The 20,909-nt window shown below is 38.9% G+C and overlaps 3 protein-coding genes across 3 annotated transcripts; 2 read left to right on the top strand and 1 right to left on the bottom strand.

Moving 5' to 3' along the window:
• The first annotated feature begins 1,270 nt into the window (after positions 1-1,270).
• LOC132281528 (uncharacterized) lies at positions 1,271-1,842 on the top strand. Its single transcript, XM_059783227.1, has 2 exons — positions 1,271-1,370; positions 1,556-1,842. The coding sequence occupies exons 1-2, from the start codon at positions 1,325-1,327 to the stop codon at positions 1,840-1,842; spliced, it is 333 nt and encodes a 110-aa protein (XP_059639210.1). The 5' UTR covers positions 1,271-1,324.
• Positions 1,843-10,214: 8,372 nt separating this feature from the next.
• On the top strand, positions 10,215-13,993 carry LOC132281526 (legumain). Its single transcript, XM_059783226.1, has 9 exons — positions 10,215-10,433; positions 11,286-11,450; positions 11,638-11,794; positions 12,148-12,233; positions 12,331-12,530; positions 12,704-12,752; positions 13,169-13,378; positions 13,502-13,711; positions 13,811-13,993. The coding sequence occupies exons 1-9, from the start codon at positions 10,215-10,217 to the stop codon at positions 13,991-13,993; spliced, it is 1,479 nt and encodes a 492-aa protein (XP_059639209.1).
• A 444-nt stretch (positions 13,994-14,437) lies between these two features.
• LOC132284316 (auxin-responsive protein SAUR36-like) lies at positions 14,438-15,432 on the bottom strand. The gene has a single exon (XM_059786408.1). It carries the CDS (start codon positions 15,116-15,118, stop codon positions 14,618-14,620), a length of 501 nt encoding a protein of 166 aa, XP_059642391.1. The 5' UTR covers positions 15,119-15,432; the 3' UTR covers positions 14,438-14,617.
• Between the last annotated feature and the right edge of the window lie 5,477 nt (positions 15,433-20,909).

Raw genomic sequence — 20,909 nt, 5'->3', positions numbered from 1 at the left:
ATTCTTAGGTGCTACATATGTAAAGAATAAATAAATTTTGGTTTATGATGAAGTTTAGAATGTTGCTTTATGTTGCTTATGAACTTATTTACATTAGATAATATGATTTATAGGTAATTTGACATACGAAGCCAACTCCAATATTATAGTTTGAAAAGTCAATCCATGGGCTAGAATTTCAAAGTCTTGGCCCAATGTTAATGGGTTTAGTAAGATTGGAGCATATTTTGTGACTGTTTTTAGGTTGCGTAAGCCCAGCCCAAAGTTTACTAAGAGGAGAGGAAACTAGGTGGGCTTTGGTTTAGATGCATGAGCTTTGCTTAGTTATTGATGAGCTAGCTACTGGCGTTTCTGTTGTATTTATGGGGGTTATTTGTTCAGTATTAACTTACCAATGTTTCATGGGTTTAGTAAGATTTGACCATATTTTGTGACTCTTTTGTAGGTAGTCCTAAGCCCAGCCCAAACCAAACCGACTTAAAGTAAATTTCTTGGGCTTTGGTGTGACATTCATTTGCTTTTAATTATTGGTGGGGCCTCGGTTGTGCATCATTTTCTAGGTTGTTAGGCAGTGGGACCACTGTTGAGTAATTTTGGGCCAACGCCTTATGCGTCCAAATTTTAGAGAGTATATTGATTACTTTTTTTTAATTTTTATGGAAGATAAGGATAATTTTATAAAGAAAATATGAAAATTACATACAGAAATTATAAGAGAGGCTGGTCCACAAACCGTGGACAACCCACTCGCAAGAATCTTTTACAACCCAAAATAGAAGCCCGGTATTTAGATCTAATATAACACAAAGACAATGATAGTCTAAGATGATGAAGACTATGTTTGTCTAAAGAATACCCACAGCTGGTGTAACGGGTTGGCGCTTGCCCATTTATTCAAAAGTTCGAATTATTGGGTAGTACTGCATATTTACCCATTTATACCCAATCACTTTCCCATCCGATTCCGATGTGGGACAAATGACCCTTGTTACATTCTCCCCCACCCAAATTCGCAACGCCCTCGTTGCGGTTCGGGCCACCCTGCCTACCCGGGATGCTAGCCCGGACGCCTTCCAGGCCAGGTGCTTGGCGTGACACCGGATCAAGGATTGGGTCTGGCTCTGATACCAACTGTAACGGGTGGGCGCTTGCCCATTTACCCAAAAGCTCGAACTATTGGGTAGTGCTGCATACCCACCCATTTATACCCAATCATTTTCCCATCCGATTCCGATGTGAGACAAATGACCCTTATTATAGCTAGTGTAAAACAAAAGGGTGTGATCCCCAATCCGAGCGATCAGGAGGCTCCGGAGGAGGTTTGATGAACGCCGGCAAATTCCACTCAAGCTTAAGCCTTCTTGCACATGGTGAGTCTTTAACCAAAGTAGTTAACAGATTTTGCCTAACAAGATCAGTAATTTGTTTGAAGATTGTGAGCTGATTGTGCTTCTAATTTTTGAAGATTCGGTCATTGCGCCCTTGCCAGATCTTGTTAATTGAAGTGGATAACACAAGCTTGTTGACTGAATTCTTCAAATTTTTACTTGACCAGCGAATCGACAGTTGATCAACCAAATCACTCCACCGAGAAGGGGAAAAGTAGAAATTGCACTTGTTTTGGAGAGCAATCCAGATTGGGCGAGTAAAAGAGCAGGCAAAGAACAAGTGATCATGGGTTTAATCAACAAGATTGCAAAGATGACAGACTCTGGATCCCATGAAATGTCTCATACTTGCTCTATCAAGGGTGGAAAGTCTTCTTTGTACTGCAAGCCACAAGGTAAATTTGCATCTTGGGATGGAGAGATTGTTCCAAACCAGGTGTTGCCAATGTTTTAGATAACTGTGCGCCCTGAGCCATGCAATTGTGTGACCGAGTGAGTACTCCCCTGTTGGTGATGGGATCCAGGTGAAAGAATCGACATTGGAGTATGGAAGGGGAAGGTTACTAATCTCTGGAAAGCGCTGGGTGAGGAAGTCTGGGAAGATCCATTCCCCATTGTGAATCATCGAAGCCAGTGTCTGATTTGGGTGGATTGGTGAGTTACTAATTTTTTTCCTTAGAATAGAACATCGAGAGTGGTCCCCTTAGAGACCAATTATCTTCCCAGAAAAAAATATTCGAACCATTCCTAACCTTAGCTAGGATCATAGATCTAGCAACACCCCTTAATTGCAGAATTTTCTTCCAATTGCTAGAGCATGATTGAGGAATATTCATTGTCCAGAAACATTTGTCCCTAATGAGCTGCGCTTTAACCCACTGAGCCCATAGGTTATCCCTGCAGTTAGAAATAAGAGTCCAAATGTGTCTAAGTGCTGCTGCTGTGTTAGCAGTTTCAAGATTTCTAAAACCCAAACCTCCAAATTCTTTAGGCTGACAGCATGCAATCCAGTTCACCTTAGCTCCAGAGGGCTTGAATTCAGTACCAGACCATAGGAAATTCCTCATAAGATTGGTTACCTCAGCTATAACTGATTTAGGCAAAATAAATAGGTTGGACCAGTAGTTAATCATACTGTAAAGGACTGATTGGATCAGTTGGATTCTGCTTGCATAGGAAAGAAACTTGGATGACCAGTGATTAATCCTTTTGGTGATCCTCTCCACTAGCCCTCGACAGTCATCTGCTTTGAGCCTAGTGGAGAGAAGAGGAACACCCAAGTATTTAATAGGTAGTGAGCCACAATTAAATCCCAGTAGATTTTTGATGCTGTTAGTTAGAGCCAAGTGCACTCCAGAGACAAAGAAAGAACTTTTTGAATTGTTGATTTTCATTCCCGAGAGAGCAGAGAAATGATCTAGGGCATGCTTAAGTGTGGATATAGAAGCAAGGTCTCCATGACTGAAGAAAAGTAGGTCATCAGCAAAAATAAGGTGGGAAATAGCCAAATTTTTACATTTTGAGTGGAATTTGAAGCATGTGGAATAAGAAATAAACTTCTTTGTAATGGCAGAGAAGACTTCCATTGCTATTACAAACAGAAGGGGTGATAGGGGATCACCTTGCTTTAAACCTTTTACCCCTCTAAAGTGACCATGGAATTCACCATTGATGGAGACAGTGAATGATGGTGAAGTAATACAAGCCTTGATCCAGCCAATAAATGGAAGAGGGAGCCCAAAAAGATCAAGAGTATCCAGTAGGAAATTCCAACCCATCGAGTCGAAAGCTTTCATGAGGTCCACCTTCATAGCATACTTAGGCGGTGAAAGATGTCTATGATAACCCTGAAGAAGCTCCTGAGCCAGTAGAACACTATCACCAATGTGCCTACCCTTAATAAATACATTTTGGCTTTGATCAATGATGGATGGCAGGATTAGCCTGAGTTTGTTGGCCAAGAGCTTGGTGATACATTTATATATAGTGTTACAGCAGGAAATTGGACGAAAATCATTAAGGGAAGAAGGATTTTGAGACTTTGGTACTAGAGCAATGTAGGCATTGTTAACCTCTTTTAGCAGCTTGCCAGAGACAAAGAAGTCCTTAATGGCTTTGGTCACATCAGAGCCTATCACAGACCATGCCTTGTGAAAAAAATGGGCATTAAAACCATCAGGCCCAGGGGATTTTTCCTTGCTGAGAGAGAACATACAAGATTTAATCTCCAAATCAGAAGGAATCACATATTGCAGGGTTAAGGTTGGCTGGAATAGTTTTTGTAATAAAAGGCTGAAGTGCTTCTCTTCCAAGATAAAGAGGTGGTGAGCTCCCAAGAAGGTTATGATAGTGATCCACAATCTCATCCCTTATAAGTGCTTCAGTGTTAATGGAGTCACCATTTGCTGATGTAAGACAAGTAATCTTCTTGTTGTTGAGTCTTAAATTGTAGAGCTTGAAGAAGAAAGAAGTGTTGCCATCACCCTCTTTCAGTCATTTAACCCTAGCCTTTTGCTTAATGAAATGCTCATCAGAAAGAGTAAAATTGGAGAACTGCTGCATTAGTTCATTTTCTTGTACTCTCAGCTGAATATCTCTAGGATTAGAATCGAGCAAGGCCTGATATTAAGCCAGAGATTGTTTTGCCTGAGTGACTAATGCTAAAGCATTAGAGATTTCCATCCTGCAATTAAGCTTGAGAGCTCCTTTAAGTAGTTTAAGCTTTTGGATAAGCTGAAACATAGTTGTTCCTGAAATAGGGGTAGCCCAGACCTGCTCTACTGTGGGAAGAAATAAAGAATTAGAAGCCCAAGCATTAAAGTACCTAAAAAGAATTTTCTTGGGTCCAGTAGGAGCACCCATTTTGATTAGGAGGGGGCTATGATCTGAGAGGCCTGGGGTGAGAAAGGTGCAGTCAGATATAGGATAAGTGAGAGTCCACTGCTCATTAATAACAGCCCTGTCCAACCTTTTAGCAATGTTAGCATGGCCAACACTCATATTGTTCCAAGAGAAATGAACCCCTGTAGACCTTAATTCCTCCAGTTGTGATTGATTAAGGCAATCCCTAAAATCAATCATAGCAGCTGTCCATCTTTGTGAACCACCAAAATTTTCAAGGGGAGAGTAAATAGTGTTAAAATCACCAAGCACAATCCATGGAGAATTAAAAAAAACATTTGATTGCTCAATTATACTTTCCCATAGATCCCTCATACCCACATGCTCATTAGCCCCATAAACAAAGGAAGTATAGAATTGAGTGTTGTTTGGCAAGTAGGTTACTGAGCAATGCATAATTTGTCTAGAAGATTTAATCAGCTCAACCTTGAGCACATCAGGGTTCTAGAGGACCCATATTCTCCCTAAGATAGAGAAATCATAATTGTGTAATACTGACCAGTTAGGGCATATATATCTTTGTATATTTCCCAAATTCTCTTGAGCCACCTTTGTTTCCAATAGTAACACCATAACAAGCTTATTTGATATAATCAAATCACGCTGCTGAAGCTACTTAGGGAGCCTATTAAAGCCTCTAGTATTCCATACACAAAACTGATCATCGAGAGGGAGTTTTATGTTTACCTCCCAGCAGTCCAAGCCCTTTGTGGGGGAAGACTGGCAAATTCAGGGTGTTGTTACCCTTCTTATTCTTCTGCATGGACCTTTTGTCCTTTGAAGTGGCTGAACTGGATTGACTCTATGAAGATGAAGACATAGGGATAGAATGTTCAGTGGTAGCATCATCCTTAGCATTTTCACTGGTGGGATCCTCTTGGATATGAGGGACAGATATAGAGGCTGCAGCATTCTCGGGAATATGTTCAGCAAAGGATGTAGAACAAGCTTCATGATTTACAGTGTTAATTGAGTGAGGGACTGTTCTTGCTAATTGTTTGGTTTGCAGGAGTGAAATCCTTTTTGAGGTGGTATTAATATGTGAAACATGTGGTGAAGAGGAGTTAAGTGAAGGGGTTAATGTTTGATTGTGAGCAGGGAGGAATGAAGGTGGGACCATCTGATAATATGAAGAAGGGCTAATTGGTTGGGAATAAGGGGCCAAATTCTTGCCTTTAGCAGACTTTGAGCTTCGAGATGGAACCAGCTGCCATTTGGACTGAGATGGAGAAACACTAGGGCAATGGGAAGAGTTATGACCAGTCATCTTACATGTTATATAGTAAAATGGTAGCCCTTGGTATTCCACGATAATGTCAACCATTGTGTCGTCGTTCTTCCTCAGTGGGAAAGAGTAAAACCAAAGGAGCATTGAGATCAACTTCAATGCAGATCCTAGCATATTTTAGTTTATGTCTTCCCTGTGTAGTTTTATCAGCATACAATAGCCTGCCCAATGCACTTGCAACATGGCTAAGCCCCTTTGCTGTCCAATATTGAATTGGAATGTTGAAAATCTTGACCCACACATGAACCAACTGACCATTATCAACTTTTTGTGGCAGGTTTGGATTCCATTTCTGTAGCTGAAGAGTCCTTCCGGCAAAGTGATAGGGGCCAGATGCAAGGATGATGCTGGCAGAGCACTTATTATCAAACTTGAAATAGAAATTACCTTCCTCATCAGCTAGAAACTGCTGCAGCCCTTGGTTTGACCAAATCTTGGATGTTGTCATCTGAACAAAGCTGAATGAAGGTTTCTTGAAAGCAAATCTTCCAACAAGCAGCCCCTTCCAAGATGAATGGCCTTCATCCTCAACTTCTTTTGGAGGCATGCCAATAGCACCCAAATCTGTTCTTGTGGGCTCAATAAATTCCAAAACCATATCAGTGGAAGACAGAGGAGGAGGGGGTTGTTTAACCACTTCAGCCCATGATCTAGTGGCTGACAGTTGGGGCTGAGGTTGGGAGTTGTGCCCAGTAGGAACTGTCCGTGGAGGGGGTTGGTCAACTGGGGAGAGTTGTTGTGTTTGGGCCACAGAGTAAGGAGAGGGATTAGTTGTTGTTTGATCCCTAGGCTGTAGCTGTAGTTGTTTGATGGGTTATGACTCAATGCATTGCCCATTGGGCAACGGCTATGACACTGTGGAAGGACCAGAGGATGAAATTGTGAGCTGCTGGGGTTGCCTGATGGGACCATCTTTAGTGAGGAATGGAGAAGCAAGAACCTTTTGACTTTCGTGTGAAAGGTCACAAGGAGCCAAAATGGAAGGTATGTCAGATAAAGTACCTTTATTCCTATGCCTATGTGACGCCTGATAATTTTAATTTGAAATTGAATTTCCTGCAGGTTACCGGAGCTCAGGCCACCTGCAGCAGAGCAAGAGAGAAGGTCCTTGAAGATTTGGAGAAGTTCTGCATGATTCCGGGCTGCTCTGTCCATGAGGCTCACAAGCTTAGAGTGAGAAATGGATGTGTCAACTCCAATTCCAAAAGGAGTCCCTTCAGATGGTTGGCTGGCTCTAAAGGAAGCGAGGTCATTTTCAGCGGCAACAAGCTTCTTCCTCAAACTAGCCACTTCGTCAATCAGGTCAGTTTTAGAGGCATTCAAAATCACAGCTTCCACTTCATCGGGTAAGTATGTGACCTCAGAGAAAGTCTTGTTGGTTGGGTTGAGGATCTTATCATTTTGGAGGGCTTTATTGATTTTGTCCTTGGTTGCAGATGTGACAGAAGGTGGTTTGGGGTGATAATCAGGTGAATCATGAGTGGGGAGAAGTGATTGTTTTCCATTATTTTTATTAATGGCCTGAAGGGATAAAGATGGTTGGGCACTGGTGTTATGGTATTTAGGAGTAGCTTTTGAGGATGATGGTGGACAACAAGAATTTGGGTGGTGTGGTGGTTTTCCAGCAGGAAGGTTTGGTCTTGGTCGCAAGGAGGTTACGGGGGAGGTGGCGAGGGGGATGGTTCTCGGTGGATGGATGAGGGGAGGAGGATAACTTGTTTTTATGGCAGCATATATTGATTACTTCCAGTCTACCAAGTGGTTGATATGTTCCCTTAGGGTCAGTTTGGTGCACTGGCAAAGGGAGGGAAGGGAAGGAAAAGTGATGGAGGGGAATTAAAAATTTGTGTTTGGCAAAAATTGTTGGAAGGAAAGGGAAGGGTTTGGAGGGTTAACACAAGTATTCAACAGTAAATTTCTTAACCTCCCAAAAATAAGAGGAAATGAAGAGAAAGGGAAAGAAAGGCTTAGTGTGTGATTTTAGATGCCAATTTTGCCCTAGATTACATGTGAATTTAGGTTGCAAAACAAGAATTACAGACCTTGATTAGTTAATTTAGCAGTTGCAGAGAGAGAGGGGGGCAAGCTTGAAAGTTGAGAGAAGGAGGGTCAGAGGCTGAAGTTTGCGAACGGCAAACCCGAATTGGAATAGCGGGCGATGGAAACTGAAAGATCAATATGGATTTTGGTTTTTTGAATAATCTGAAATTGGGTTTTGATTTTTTGAACAATCTGAAACGATGGCGATATGGGTTTTGAAGTTTTGATTCTTGCAGATAAATATATAAACTGAAATATATGGGTTTTGAACTTCTGATTCTTGTAGTAGTTTGCAATTGCAGAGGAGAGAGAGAGAGAAAAGGCAAGTTCAGAGTTGAGAACGAGAATAGAGATGGAGGTTGAAATGATTTGCCCTATTTTTTTTTTTTCATTTTCTGGTGGCCGATCCATGGGCCTGAGACATATATATATATATATATTTGTCTCCTTTTTATATTTTAAAATATAAATTTTTATTTATATTTTAAAATATAAAAAGGAGACAAATATATATATATATATATATAAATTATTTTAAATTATAAAAGGGCATAATAATAAATTTATATAAATAATTCTCCTTCCTATCCTTCCATTTCTTTCCCCAATACATGATTATTATCCTTCATTTTCTTTTCCATTCAATAATCAACCAAACACGATAGGAGACTAAAATTATAATTCCCTTCCCTTCCTTTTCCCTCATAACTAATATTATCCTCCCCTTTCGAACCCACCCTACCAAACATAGCCTTAATTAAAAAAAAAAATTACATCTTTTCCTATTTATTTAGTAGTAGTTTGGTAGGCATTTTGTTTTTGATATTTTTATTTTAAGTTACATAAGAATGAAAATATTAATTTAATATTTTTACATATTTTTGCACTGTAGCAATAATTTCGATAGCTATAAACAGTAATCTTTTTAATTTTTTTTTTTAAAAAAAAAACTCTTAAATGATATTTTAAAACTAACTATTATATTTTTCAAACTTCCAACACTTTTTTTACAACACATGTTATCATCTTTTTGCTTTTAAAAATTTTGCAACAAATGGGCGTTACAAAACATACTTTCGATGTCAAAATACTTGTTTTGTTTTGAATTAAAATAAACCGCTCACCAAAAAGACCCTTATGAAATTGATATGTGTATATAAATATTTTTTAATGAAATTGATATGTCTACACATTAAAAATGCACCATTCAATGATCCTACTTATTTATGAAAATTACTCTCAATTGTATTTTTATTAACTAAACATATCAATAACGTGATATGCTTTACATCCAAATACCTATTCCAATTTTGAGATGCCATATATCTTATTCTAGGTGTAACTTTTGGATGCAGTATCATTTTCTTGTTGTATTTATAGGGGTTTTCTCTATTGGTGGTTTTGTTTTGGATATATACATTATGCGTTTACTTTTTAAAAAAACCGAAGAAGAAGAAAAAATCAAATGAAACTGCAGAGATAATAGGGCAATAAATGAGAAAATTATAAATTTCACTTAGGATAAATTTGAAATATCTGACCAAATTGGACCGTTAATTCAGTTAGAAAAATTTCCAGAATTAGGCTCTTTGAGACTTCTAGCTAGCTAGGTATTGGATTACTAGTGCTTATATGGCCGGCGAGTCCCATTCCGATGTTACTTGGCTATTTTGGGGCAGAAAGATATGACCAAATTGGATCTTTAATTCAGTTAGAAAATTAGGAGGGTTTAAGATTTTGAAACTTTACTTGACAACGATCTCCAATAGTATGTGGTAAAAATTAAAACATTTCCCATTCTTCTATTTTGTTTTAATAATCCATCCAAAACAGATATGAAATTATGAATTCTCAGTAATTTATAGTTGGTGTAATTCTAAGGATAAACTTCTATGCTAACTATGTTTTTTTATTTGACATATAATTTCAACTAGTTTGTTAAATTGTGTTGAAAATAACCTTTTTACAAGCAAAAGCCTCAGATTGATAAAGAATAGAAAAGTTTTTAAAAAAATGTTGAAAGAAGAAAATTGAAGTGAAATCAATTTGTCTGTACATGCTCGGTATTTAATGGGAATAAAGCTAATTAATCGGAATAAATTTGAAGATACGTACTTTCAAACTTAAACTCACGATTGTCTGTCCAAGCTCACAAACTAAAGGGAGTGAGAGTCTCAGAGAGATGGAACAAAGCCAATTAATTGAAATGAATTTGAAGTGTTGCACAAAATAAAATTAAAATAAAAAATTAGTAATCTTTTAGCTTGATTTGCATTTATCAAAATCAACCAAAGAATAGGTAAAAGTGAACGTTAACAACAATAGTTGAATTTCATGACTCAAAAGTCAAAGGCTACACCAATCATAGATGGCCACCTGGTTAAGATAGACCAATTTTGGGACCCACTAGTCTCAAGCGCTCGTCACAGGTGTCACTCCCTTCTTTTGCATGGCACCTTACACCGCTATATATATACATTTATATGCGCGTGTGTGTGTTTTTCTCACTGCTCTTCCTCGAGGCAGCTGCTCTCATCTCTCTCCTTTCTCTCTCTAATTCCCGCAAGTGGTTGCCGGTTTTCTTGATTTGGTCCTCAATGGCGGACCGTTGCTATTCATTATTGCTTTGGACCTCTGTGCTGCTTTTGCTACTAGTAGTAGTACAAGCTACGAGAGGTGGTCGAGCCGTGTTGCTGAACCGTTGGGACCCGCTGATCCGGACGCCTGTGGAGGAGGACCATAGACCGGAAGAAAACGGCACGCGATGGGCGGTTCTCGTTGCCGGTTCACATGGCTATGGCAACTACCGCCATCAGGTGAGACTCTCAAGGATGCTTACTATGCAGCATCATAGATGGTACCGTAGCCAATTTAATTAGTTAATTTTTTTTTAAAAAAATATTGGGTTTGGACCAATTTAATTCTTTTGAAAAAACGAACTAGTATATTCCTATATATATGAGATATTTATTTTTTAGGTCATTGGGACATAAATATCAGTGATTTCATATTGAATAATATAAAATTTGAATTATCAAAATTTTATTGAGAATTGACGAATATGTCACATGCTCGTATCAACAATATTATTGGGTATTTGGGAGTACTAACCATGTTGTGTAAATTGAAAGAAAAAAATGAAAATAGTTGATACTATGCATAACCAATATTTTTGGGTTCTCAACACTCTTGTTGTGGTCGAAGTTTCTTATCATAAGTTTTAGTTTGACCAAACTAAATTGCTAAAAGTTTGATTTGGCTTATATAATTTTACATGTATTATCGTTTATGTTTTCAAAATTTTGTAATCTCATAATTGGCACGTTGGCTTGTATATAATCTCATACTGGTAATTTGATCCATTTCCATTTTTGGTTAGTTTCAGCTTTTATCTCTTGGTAACTAAGACACACACTGTCCATAACTGTCCAAATTGAAATCAGATTGACTGTAAAACTTTAGTGTTTTGTATAATCTCATAAACATTATGTTAATTAAATTTGTATGGTTATGACCAAACTAAATTTATATATTTATATATAAAACATGGTAGACGAAAATAGTACTTACACACATTTCACAAATTGCCTGCTACGAGTTAATAGTATTTTTTTTTTTTTTGGTTCGTTGTTGTTGTGAATATGAAGTAAATTTTGAGTGCAATATAGGCGGACGTTTGCCATGCGTATCAGATTTTGAAAAGAGGAGGGTTGAAAGAGGAGAACATAGTGGTGTTTATGTATGATGACATTGCCACGCATGAATTCAACCCGAGGCGTGGAGTTATGATCAACCATCCACAAGGTCATGATGTCTATGCCGGTGTACCCAAGGTACATAATGCGCACATATATATCAAGATTTATGTCATATCATTGTTAGAGCTTCTCTATAGCACACTTTACTGGCTATTCAAATTAAAAAATTAAGGCATATTGGAGAATGACTAAAATTTCAATTTGAGTAGTATGAAACTAGTTTATTCGATGCGTTCCTAACTGCATGGGATGATGATGGTAGGATTATACTGGCAAGGATGTCACTGCAGAGAACTTGTATGCCGTGCTTCTCGGCAATAGGAGCGCTTTGAAAGGTGGAAGTGGGAAGGTTGTGCAAAGCAAACCCAATGACAGGATCTTCTTATACTACTCTGATCATGGAGGCCCTGGAGTGCTTGGTGAGCTTCAAATTCATTCTCTATACCTCAACTTTATAATACCATTAGGACATAATCTTGGACATTCACTACTCCCATACTCACATCAATAGTTGAATATAGATAATTAAGGAGAAGTGGATGCTAGCAATGCAGGAAACAGTATGTGAATTTAGACAAGCAATTGAGCTTAGACCTTCTTGTATGTGTGTATATGGATAGATATAGATTTTGTTTTCTAAGAGAAATTAAAACAACATAAAACCTTGAACACTGCCAAGGCAGGATATATTGGGTGCATTTTGAGTAGTACTAGAGCTTAAAGTAAGTATGTTTTTTGTAGTTTACTTATTTCTTTTTCTTTTTTCTTTTAGGGATGCCGAATATGCCTTTCCTCTATGCGAAAGATTTCATTGAGGTTTTGAAGAAGAAGCATGCTTCCCACGACTACAAGGAGATGGTAATAGTTTTCCCCTCTTGTTTAACTAAAAGTTTTATCGCTGAAATTTTATATGGTAGTTTTAATTACTGACACTGTATCATGGATATATATGTAGGTTATATACATAGAAGCATGTGAGAGTGGGAGTGTCTTTGAAGGTATGATGCCCGAAAACCTAAACATCTACATTACAACGGCATCGAATGCAGAAGAGAGTAGCTGGGGAACTTATTGTCCTGGGATGGAACCTGCTCCACCTCCAGAGTATATAACTTGCCTAGGGGATTTGTATAGTGTTGCTTGGATGGAAGACAGGTATGTTCCCCCAACACCCCCACCCCCAACCCCCCCCCCCCCCCCCCCCCCCCCCCAAAAAAAAAAAAAAAAAAACCAGGTCCTAGCGTTTCATATATGATTTTATATTCAACAAAAGGGCTTTGAGGTCTTGTTTATCTTAAGTGACTAATTCTGCCCATATTTTCATGCAGTGAGAACCACAACCTGAAGAAAGAAACAATAGATCAACAATATCAAGCTGTGAGACTTCAAAGTTTGAACTTCCATTTGGTTCTTAATGGAGCTTCTAACCTTTTTCAACAATATAAATTAATAAGCCGTTCCATCTAACTATCTAAGCAGGTCATTAGGTTACTCAATTTGACTGGGATTCGCACTTAGCATGTCATTGGGCTTGTCACCAGAGCATGATATGCTGTGTGCGTCAATACCTGTTCTAATGAAACAGTTTTTATTTCTTGAACGCAAAATGCTTCAATCTTGTTTTCTACGTAAATGTTCTAATGAAACAGTTTTTATTTCTTGAACGCAAAATGCTTCAATCTTGTTTTCTATGTAAATGTTCTAATGAAACAGTTTTTATTTCTTGAACGCAAATTGCTTCAATCTTGTTTTCTATGTAAATTTCATCGAAGTCTCTATAACAATTTTTGCAGGTAAAGCTGAGGACTTCAAATTACAACACTTACACTGCCGGATCGCATGTGATGGAATATGGAAATAAAAGTCTCAAACCCGAGAAGCTTTACCTATATCAAGGTTTTGATCCTGCCACCGAGAACTTGCCAACAAACAAATTTCTCTGTGATACCCATTTGGATGTTGTTAACCAGAGGGATGCAGATCTTCTTTTCCTATGGCAAGCGGTAAGCCATCTTTGTCTCTTATTGGAGCTTTTAGGCTTTTCAATGCAAGGCCTAACAAAAAGTTAGAATAGGTGGACAGTCTCATGTGCTATTATATTTTCTAAACTTGTTGATATGTGACAGTATGAGAAATCAAAAGACGACGAACCAGAGAAGAAGAGAGAAATTCTAGACCAGATAACGAGTACAATGAGACACAGGATTCATTTAGATGATAGTATGAACATGATTGGAATATTCCTTTTTGGACCCGAAAAGGGTCCTTCCACCCTAGGTTCTGTAAGGGCATCCGGTTTGCCTATTGTGGATGATTGGAATTGTCTCAAATCAATGGTAACAAAATTCTCTTGGGCTTCTGTTAACCTTTTGATTTTGATTTAGCAGCTAACACATGCAGTACCCGTCATTGAGGATATAATTTTTGAATCCCAGGTCCGATTGTTTGAGACACATTGTGGATCATTAACTCAATACGGGATGAAACATATGCGTGCATTTGCCAACATATGCAACAATGGGGTCTCCAAGGCTGCTGTGGGGGAAGCTTGTGTGGCTGCATGTAGCGGGTACAACATGTTGCAATGGAATCCAGCAAACAGAGGTTATAGCTCTTGATTGTGGGTAGGTTCACGGAAGTCTTTACTGTATATGATAAAGTTGAATAACAAATAGGTCATGCTTTCAAGTCCAGTGTGTCTTTACTTCTAAGATATATGCTTTTGATCTCTCCAACTTCATACATATAATATTAGTTCTATTGAAAAGTGAATGGACATCAAGTTGATTGTGGTAGGTTCACTCCTTGTCTTCATTTACCCCTATTGTGTATGAATTAACTTTTTTGTTGCTTGGTAGATATAAATTGCATAAATTGCAAATGAAACGCAGAGCAAGTTCTATTTAGTTTATAAGCTAGGGCAATAGGACTTAATTCAGAGGAGGGTCAAATGTATGTAACCTTCGTCTAACTGTCTCATAAACTTTCAGGGAGTCAATACTTGCGAAAAGAAGTCATTTCTTTTCATCCTTCGTCGAACCAATAATTAGACTGCACGAAATAAAGAAAAAAAAATGATTTTATACAGCTAAGTTTTCTACACTAGCTAGTTGGTACAGAGCACAAAACTGAAAGCTCAAAAAAAGAAAAAGAGAAAAAAGGCCCTATCATCAACAACAATCCCCAGTAAGCAATTATGAGAGACACAATCAACACCACCATAACAGTGGTCCAATTCCTCATTAGGACAACCAGCTACGCCGTCTACGGCAGCTGCCACCACCATCGGAGGCTATCCTCATTTGGACGTTCTTGAACTCGGCTATCCGAGAGGGTATCTGGATCCCACCCGGGTGGTTGAACCCGTATACCTTTTCACTCTCTCTCAACAATTGCTCAAACAATGGATGATTAAAGTACATCACAGGAACCAAAAATTTGTGCATGTCACCTTGTTTCTCGCCCACATAAACCACCAAGTGCCCCTTTGGTACACTCACTGGCTTACCAACTATAGGGTCTTCACTGACCCGAGTATAACCCGATTTGAGCTTGGAGAAACAGAGCCCCTTAGCTGTGTGTTTGAGAGAACGACCCCAATTGCAGAGTTTTTCCACTGCTTTGGTCGTATAGCTTGGATGATCTAGGCGTTGATAGCTAGTCTGCTTCGTTCTTCTCTGGATGACCCATTTGGAGACCCGTACCAGTTTGCAACCGAGTCTGAATCCTCTAAATTTTCTCATGATGTAGTTGATGGAAACTGGAGAGATTAAAAGGGTTTAGTGAAACAGAGATGCTCTGAAATGGGTTTGCTAGAGAAAAGCCGAAGTGTGTGTATTTAGTATGGTTGAAATATGTGTATGCATATACATATACTCTGTTTGGAGTCCTTCAGCCCGGATTAGAAAAAAAGAAGAAAAGGGTTTTTATTTGATTTGGGATTTCTCTCTGCTTTGATCTGTTTGATGGGGGACTTCAGGGAAGGCTTTTATAAGAGTCGTGGAGTGTAAAATCATGTAAAAATGTAACTAAAATATGTAGAGAGAGAGAGTGTGTGTGTGTGTGTGACTGTGTGGAGTGGTCGGCCCGCGGATGAGACACGAGATGGCGAACACTTGGACTTTAAAATTTGAAAATGAAAGAAATTGAGTGGGTGAGCAAGAGCAAAGTAAGTGAAGGTCAAAGGTCAGCTGATCTGATCCAAAAATATCAGCTAGTTGGACGCTATGATGCTTCATCGAACCGGGTTCATATACCATAAGCTAATCATGTATTTATGTCATTGGTCTATTTTGTCCACAAGGAATGCTTTGCATATCATATCGATTAACTCTATTTATGGAAACATGGAAAGTTTATGACTAGTTTAGTCTTGATGTTGGACAGTCACGACAATTGTAACTATTCTTATCGTACATTTTATTTGTCGAATTAATCAAGTTTTAGAATCACATTGAATGTTTATGTTATCATGAATATTATTTTTGAGTCCATAATAGACCCAACATTTCCCCACTCTGTTTTTTTTTTATTCATGTGAGAGGTTGAGGTTGTGTGCTTGCTTAATTACCAAAAGAAAAATGGTATTGTTTGATGATTTAATTCAGTTTTAATTTAGAATAAATTAACATTATATCCCTAGCATTAAATAGGTCTAATTTTAATATTGTATGGTAAGTGTATTTATATCACAATTTTTTATGTCATGCAAGTAGAATTGATTCTATTCAACTATATTCATATTTTATTGTCAAATATACCTAATTGAATAATTGATTTTAAAAAATAATATAAAATAATTTATATTTAGCATTTATAATTTTAACATTTAAACTCAATTTTTTTTCCCTCGTTGACTTATTTATAATTTGCAGTAAAAAAAAAAAAAATTGATTCCAAGTCCCCAAAAGTTAGCTACGCTTACACGCTTAGATAGGTCAGCGTTGAACCACTGAGTTGGTCCATGAGCACTCGCAATGGTACGGAATTGTTGACCAAAGAATGGAGATTGGCATGGTACGGTAAAATTTTGACCACGCTATTTGAGGTTGGCGTGTCATTTTCTCATTGGTTTTGAAAAATGCACTTCTTGGTTTTGGTTATATGGAGTGCTGGACCACAAAACATTGGAATCAGAGAGACGATGAACTCTTCAATCAACCATACACGTAGCCCTTCTCCATACAAAAATACGCATTTTTATGTGTATTCTCGTTTTGTCGACACATGCAGGTTGATTTTATTTATGAATGATATAAGACAAGAAGAGTTTTAGGTCAATTCAAAATAAAATGGATTCTTTTCATTTGCGCACCAAATAATTATTTTATTGTAGAAGAAGAATATTAAGTTATAAGATGGTCGGTCCATCTCGTCGTCTCTAGGCTTATAGTAAAAAAAAAAATGACATAAGAGCACAACTTTCCAAAATTAAATAATTAAAATATAGACTAATGACACTAACAGTAACAACCCACTAATCTTTTAAATTTATATGAGTAAATATTTGATTATATAGCCAAAAAAAAAAAAAAATCCCTTGATAGCGACAATTACTTAACAAATAAACAATGTGCAAGGGATTTAATTATCCAAGACAAATTACAGAAATAGGTTTGTTCAATCATGGCAGCTTGTCGTTCATGATCCAAGCAGGGATCTTAAGATCCGCTGCAAGTATACATGATACAGGACAAATATGAATAACATTAATATAAACTTAGAATTCTTAGTCTTATATATATATATATATATATATATATATATATAGCTAATATTATTGTTATACTTTTAAATCTTTGAAGGAAGTGCGTCCTCTGCGTATATATGTGTTGATAGTCACTGTCACATGTCCCTACTAAATGATAATATTGCATAACTGGTCAGTACTGAATGGGCACATATTGCGTCCCACTTGACTTTACTCTGGAAGTCCTAAGAACCTCGAGTTATTAGGGTCTGGTATGTAAGCACCTGGGCTCATAAGAGGAGGGGGTCACTACCCCTTAATCTCCTGGTTTGGCAGCGTCCTGCTCCAGTCGGATGAGTCATGCCCTAACTCAAAGTCCCCTCATTTCTAGCAGTACTCTAGACAGGGGCCCGAGGGTTCTACTCGTTGTTCTCCCCGAGCCGCTCGCTGTGGGAGGCTCGAGGAGCTTGGAAGTTGGGGGAACGCGAGGCCAAAGAAGACAGAGCCTCAAAACCTCCCTCTTTTCCCCTGGCATGGGAATCTGAGTCGTAGTGAATGGGAGGTTAGAATTTAAGGTACTGCCTTATGGATAAGAAGAGAAAAAGGGGGGATCGTGTATGGAAACATGCCTACTTTCCCTCCTTTTCCTTTTTATCCTAAGGCCTATACCAAGGGGAGAAGACGCTCAACCGGGAAGGTAGGAGTCACTCGGCGCATTAAATACACTAAAATGACCTATGCACAGAATAATCATTTCATCACCTGACCCAAGGCGCACGTTGCCTTGGGCTGCCCCCCTGACGTTCCATCAGTCAGAATGAGGTCCCTTCGCCCACTGGTCAAAATGAGGCTACCCTCTCGAAACTAATGGTTAAGGGGAGCTACCCCCCCCCCCCCCCCCCGGGCGACCGGCGGGCATTATCCGAAACCAACTAGCATAAATAGGCATAGTAATCAGAAGTTAAGAGGAAGACAACAAGAATCAAAAAGACCTACTGCCGAACCTCGAGTTAGATAAGTACTGAGCAACTGCCTTCCTTCTCTCAATCTTCACCTGTGAAGAATCCTTGGTATAGTTTGAGTTCTCACTCAGACACTAACCTCAGCATTCCTGACCTACGTGGAATGATCTCCTAGCCCCGTCACCCATCATCTATAAACATTTTGGCGACTCTACTGGGGAGGAACATTTCGAGTATGTTAGGCGTATAGGAGGTTAGCCTTCCCTCGCAGAATGGACCTGCACTCGCAGGTAGCAGCGATGAGGCAGTCGCGAGTAGTGTCCTAGAGACAGATATTTGGGGAACAAGGATCACTTTCCCCGACGCCGTGGTTGAGGCCTACAATTCCCTCTCCTTCAGAATGGAGAAGCTGAAGGATACCTAAAAAGAGATGGTTGTGGTCTTGTAAGACATAGACACTAGAGGAGTGCCCCAACGGGGGGAGTTCTACAACGAGTTAGAAAGAAGTCAGGTTACTCCGGAGCATTCTGCGCCTCCCTCCCTATCGCCGAGCTACCGAAGAGAGGCGCATCCCCGCCTTTGGTACCCTTAGGGGATGAGGGACCCCTCCGGCCACCGCGCGACAAACTTTATTTGGCACCCTTCAAACAGCATCCCTTAGGTTGTCCTCGAGCCACTCGTACTAGCAGGAGGTGCCGCGCAGGGTTGAAGACCTGAAAGGATCACAGTACCCACCTGAGACTTCCCCAGCATCATAATTCGCTGTTATGGCAGACGTGCAAGCAATGTTACAGTCTGAACGAACCAGGTTCACACATGATGTAGCGCCCAAGCCCCTGTATGCTCAAGCAGTGGCACATCTCCTATACCCCTTGGGTATGTGGCACCAAAGTTTAACAAATTTGAGGGGAGAAAAGGAACCCACAAGAGCACATTGTACGATTCATTAAGGCCCTTGGGCCATTTGGAAACGATCATTGCCTACAATTGAGGGAGTTTTTCAAAACGCTTAATGATATGACGCATAAATGGTATGTGAATTTGGAGCCAGGGTCTCACACCACTTGGGGATAGTTGGCAGCATTGTTTCATGCCAAGTTCTTCCAAGCAGAAGAAATAATCACTATGCTCCCATTAACTGAGGAGGTTTAGGCCTATGGGGTGATGAGCACTGAAAAGTGCGCATTTAAACCCGTTAAGCTTAAGCATTCTAGTACCTTTATCTATCTTACTTTGCCGTTTTAGACTTATTACGTGTTATTTATATTTTCAGGCACTAATCCCAAAATTGAGCTAACTCAGCCAAATAAGAGCTTAATTGAAGCAATCCTGAGATAAACCAAAGGAGGGAGCAAAGAGGAGAAAGCAAGGAGCAAAAAGGAATCAAAGTTGTGCAGTTGAAAAGTTCGATCGATCCAACCTTGGCCTTTGCTGAAATTTCAAGTTCGATCGATCCAACATCACCTTCGATCGATCGAACCCTATTTTGTCCTATTCAAATGATTGATCTTATCCACAGCTGTACGCTTACCAACCACTTTTGTCCTTTTCCCCATAAATATCTTCGAAATATCTCAGCCTTGTCCTTATCCGGAGGAGTCAGACCACTTCGATCGATCCAAGATGCAGTTCGATCGATCGAACCCATCTTCGATCGATCCAAGTTAAGGTTCGATCGATCGAACTTCCTCCAGCGAGAAAAAGTTAAAGTCCAGCTCATTTATTCCGTCCTTCACCCAATCATTGGAGAATATACCTTGCACGACCACAGCTCATCATAGGGTGTATTTGACCTACCTATATAAGGAAGATGATACACTTTTTGGAGAAGAGCCTAGAGTCTCTTGTCACACATTGAAAATCATCTTGGAGGCTATTCTTGGAGAGGAAGAAGGGAGGAAGCTAGAGCAACCATTGGAGGAGATCTTCATCTACAAGGAGCAGCCATGGAGTTAGCCCTTGAGGGTTGGATCATCACTACTATGAGTGGCTAGACATCTTCTTAGGGCTAGAGTTAGCCCCAAGCATGCTTTCTATACTCTAATCTTGTGTATTATTGAGGGATTAGTGTTGTATGATACATCTTGATATTCATGTATATATAAATCTTGATTATTTCGTGGTTTGTATGGTTTAATGCTTCCAATTGACTATTCTATTCTACCCATATGTCTTTGTATGCTAGAGTAGGATATTCATGTGCTTATCTCTAGATTTAGTGTTTTTTATGCATGTCTATGTGTATTGATGCTATAGATCTAGAGATTATCAAGATGATATGCTTAATGAATGTTATTTTGGTTCATTTGATGGTTTATGCCTATTCTTGATAGTTTGTGCCTCTCCCCTAGTCTAGATAGCTTTATTTTCATGCTAGTAGTGTAGATTTAGTGTAGTGGTAGTATAATGTTAGATGGGAGGACAATCTACTCTTGATGTTTGATGTTCCATACTTGTGAGTCGAAATGGCATATTCCTCTAATATTGTGTTGCATGTGGATTGTGAGCTTAATGAAGGATTAATGACTTGTTTTGATCTATTGTGCTATCCCCATGTTATCTAGACAATATATGCTCTATTGCTTAGATATATTGTGCTCTTCACATGATGTTTAGACAATACTTGCTTGATTTTTCATCCTTGCCAATTGAATCAACCTAATGCACACACACCCTTATCATATTGCAACACATCCATTACCCTCAATTGATCACTTGTTAGTAGTATAGAAAAGTATTGCTTGGTGGTGATCTCTACACCCCAAGACCTCTCTCTCTTGTTTACCTCATATTATTTTATTTAGTTGAATTCAATTTAGCTTAATCAACCAACCAACCAATTGTGTGATCACTTGACCTACTAACCCTAATTACCATAGTTTC

The sequence above is a fragment of the Cornus florida genome, unplaced genomic scaffold (genome assembly GCF_030987335.1).
Source record: "Cornus florida cultivar Cherokee Brave unplaced genomic scaffold, ASM3098733v1 CherokeeBrave_3.0.0_Hap2_Chr11, whole genome shotgun sequence".
Lineage (NCBI taxonomy): Eukaryota > Viridiplantae > Streptophyta > Magnoliopsida > Cornales > Cornaceae > Cornus > Cornus florida.
The sequence above is the reverse complement of the archived record's forward strand: the minus strand, read 5'-3'. Positions and strand labels throughout refer to the sequence as shown.

What these genes read in the sequence shown, in the direction of transcription:
- LOC132281526 (XM_059783226.1), top strand. Translation starts at nt 10,215, where the DNA reads ATGGCGGACCGTTGCTATTCATTATTGCTTTGGACCTCTGTGCTGCTT. An exon ending in ATGGCAACTACCGCCATCAG is followed by an intron (nt 10,434 to 11,285) that starts GTGAGACTCTCA and finishes AGTGCAATATAG; the next exon opens with GCGGACGTTTGCCATGCGTA. An exon ending in TCTATGCCGGTGTACCCAAG is followed by an intron (nt 11,451 to 11,637) that starts GTACATAATGCG and finishes TGATGATGGTAG; the next exon opens with GATTATACTGGCAAGGATGT.
- LOC132281528 (XM_059783227.1), top strand. Translation starts at nt 1,325, where the DNA reads ATGAACGCCGGCAAATTCCACTCAAGCTTAAGCCTTCTTGCACATG. An exon ending in CTTAAGCCTTCTTGCACATG is followed by an intron (nt 1,371 to 1,555) that starts GTGAGTCTTTAA and finishes TTACTTGACCAG; the next exon opens with CGAATCGACAGTTGATCAAC.
- LOC132284316 (XM_059786408.1), bottom strand. Translation starts at nt 15,118, where the DNA reads ATGAGAAAATTTAGAGGATTCAGACTCGGTTGCAAACTGGTACGGGTC.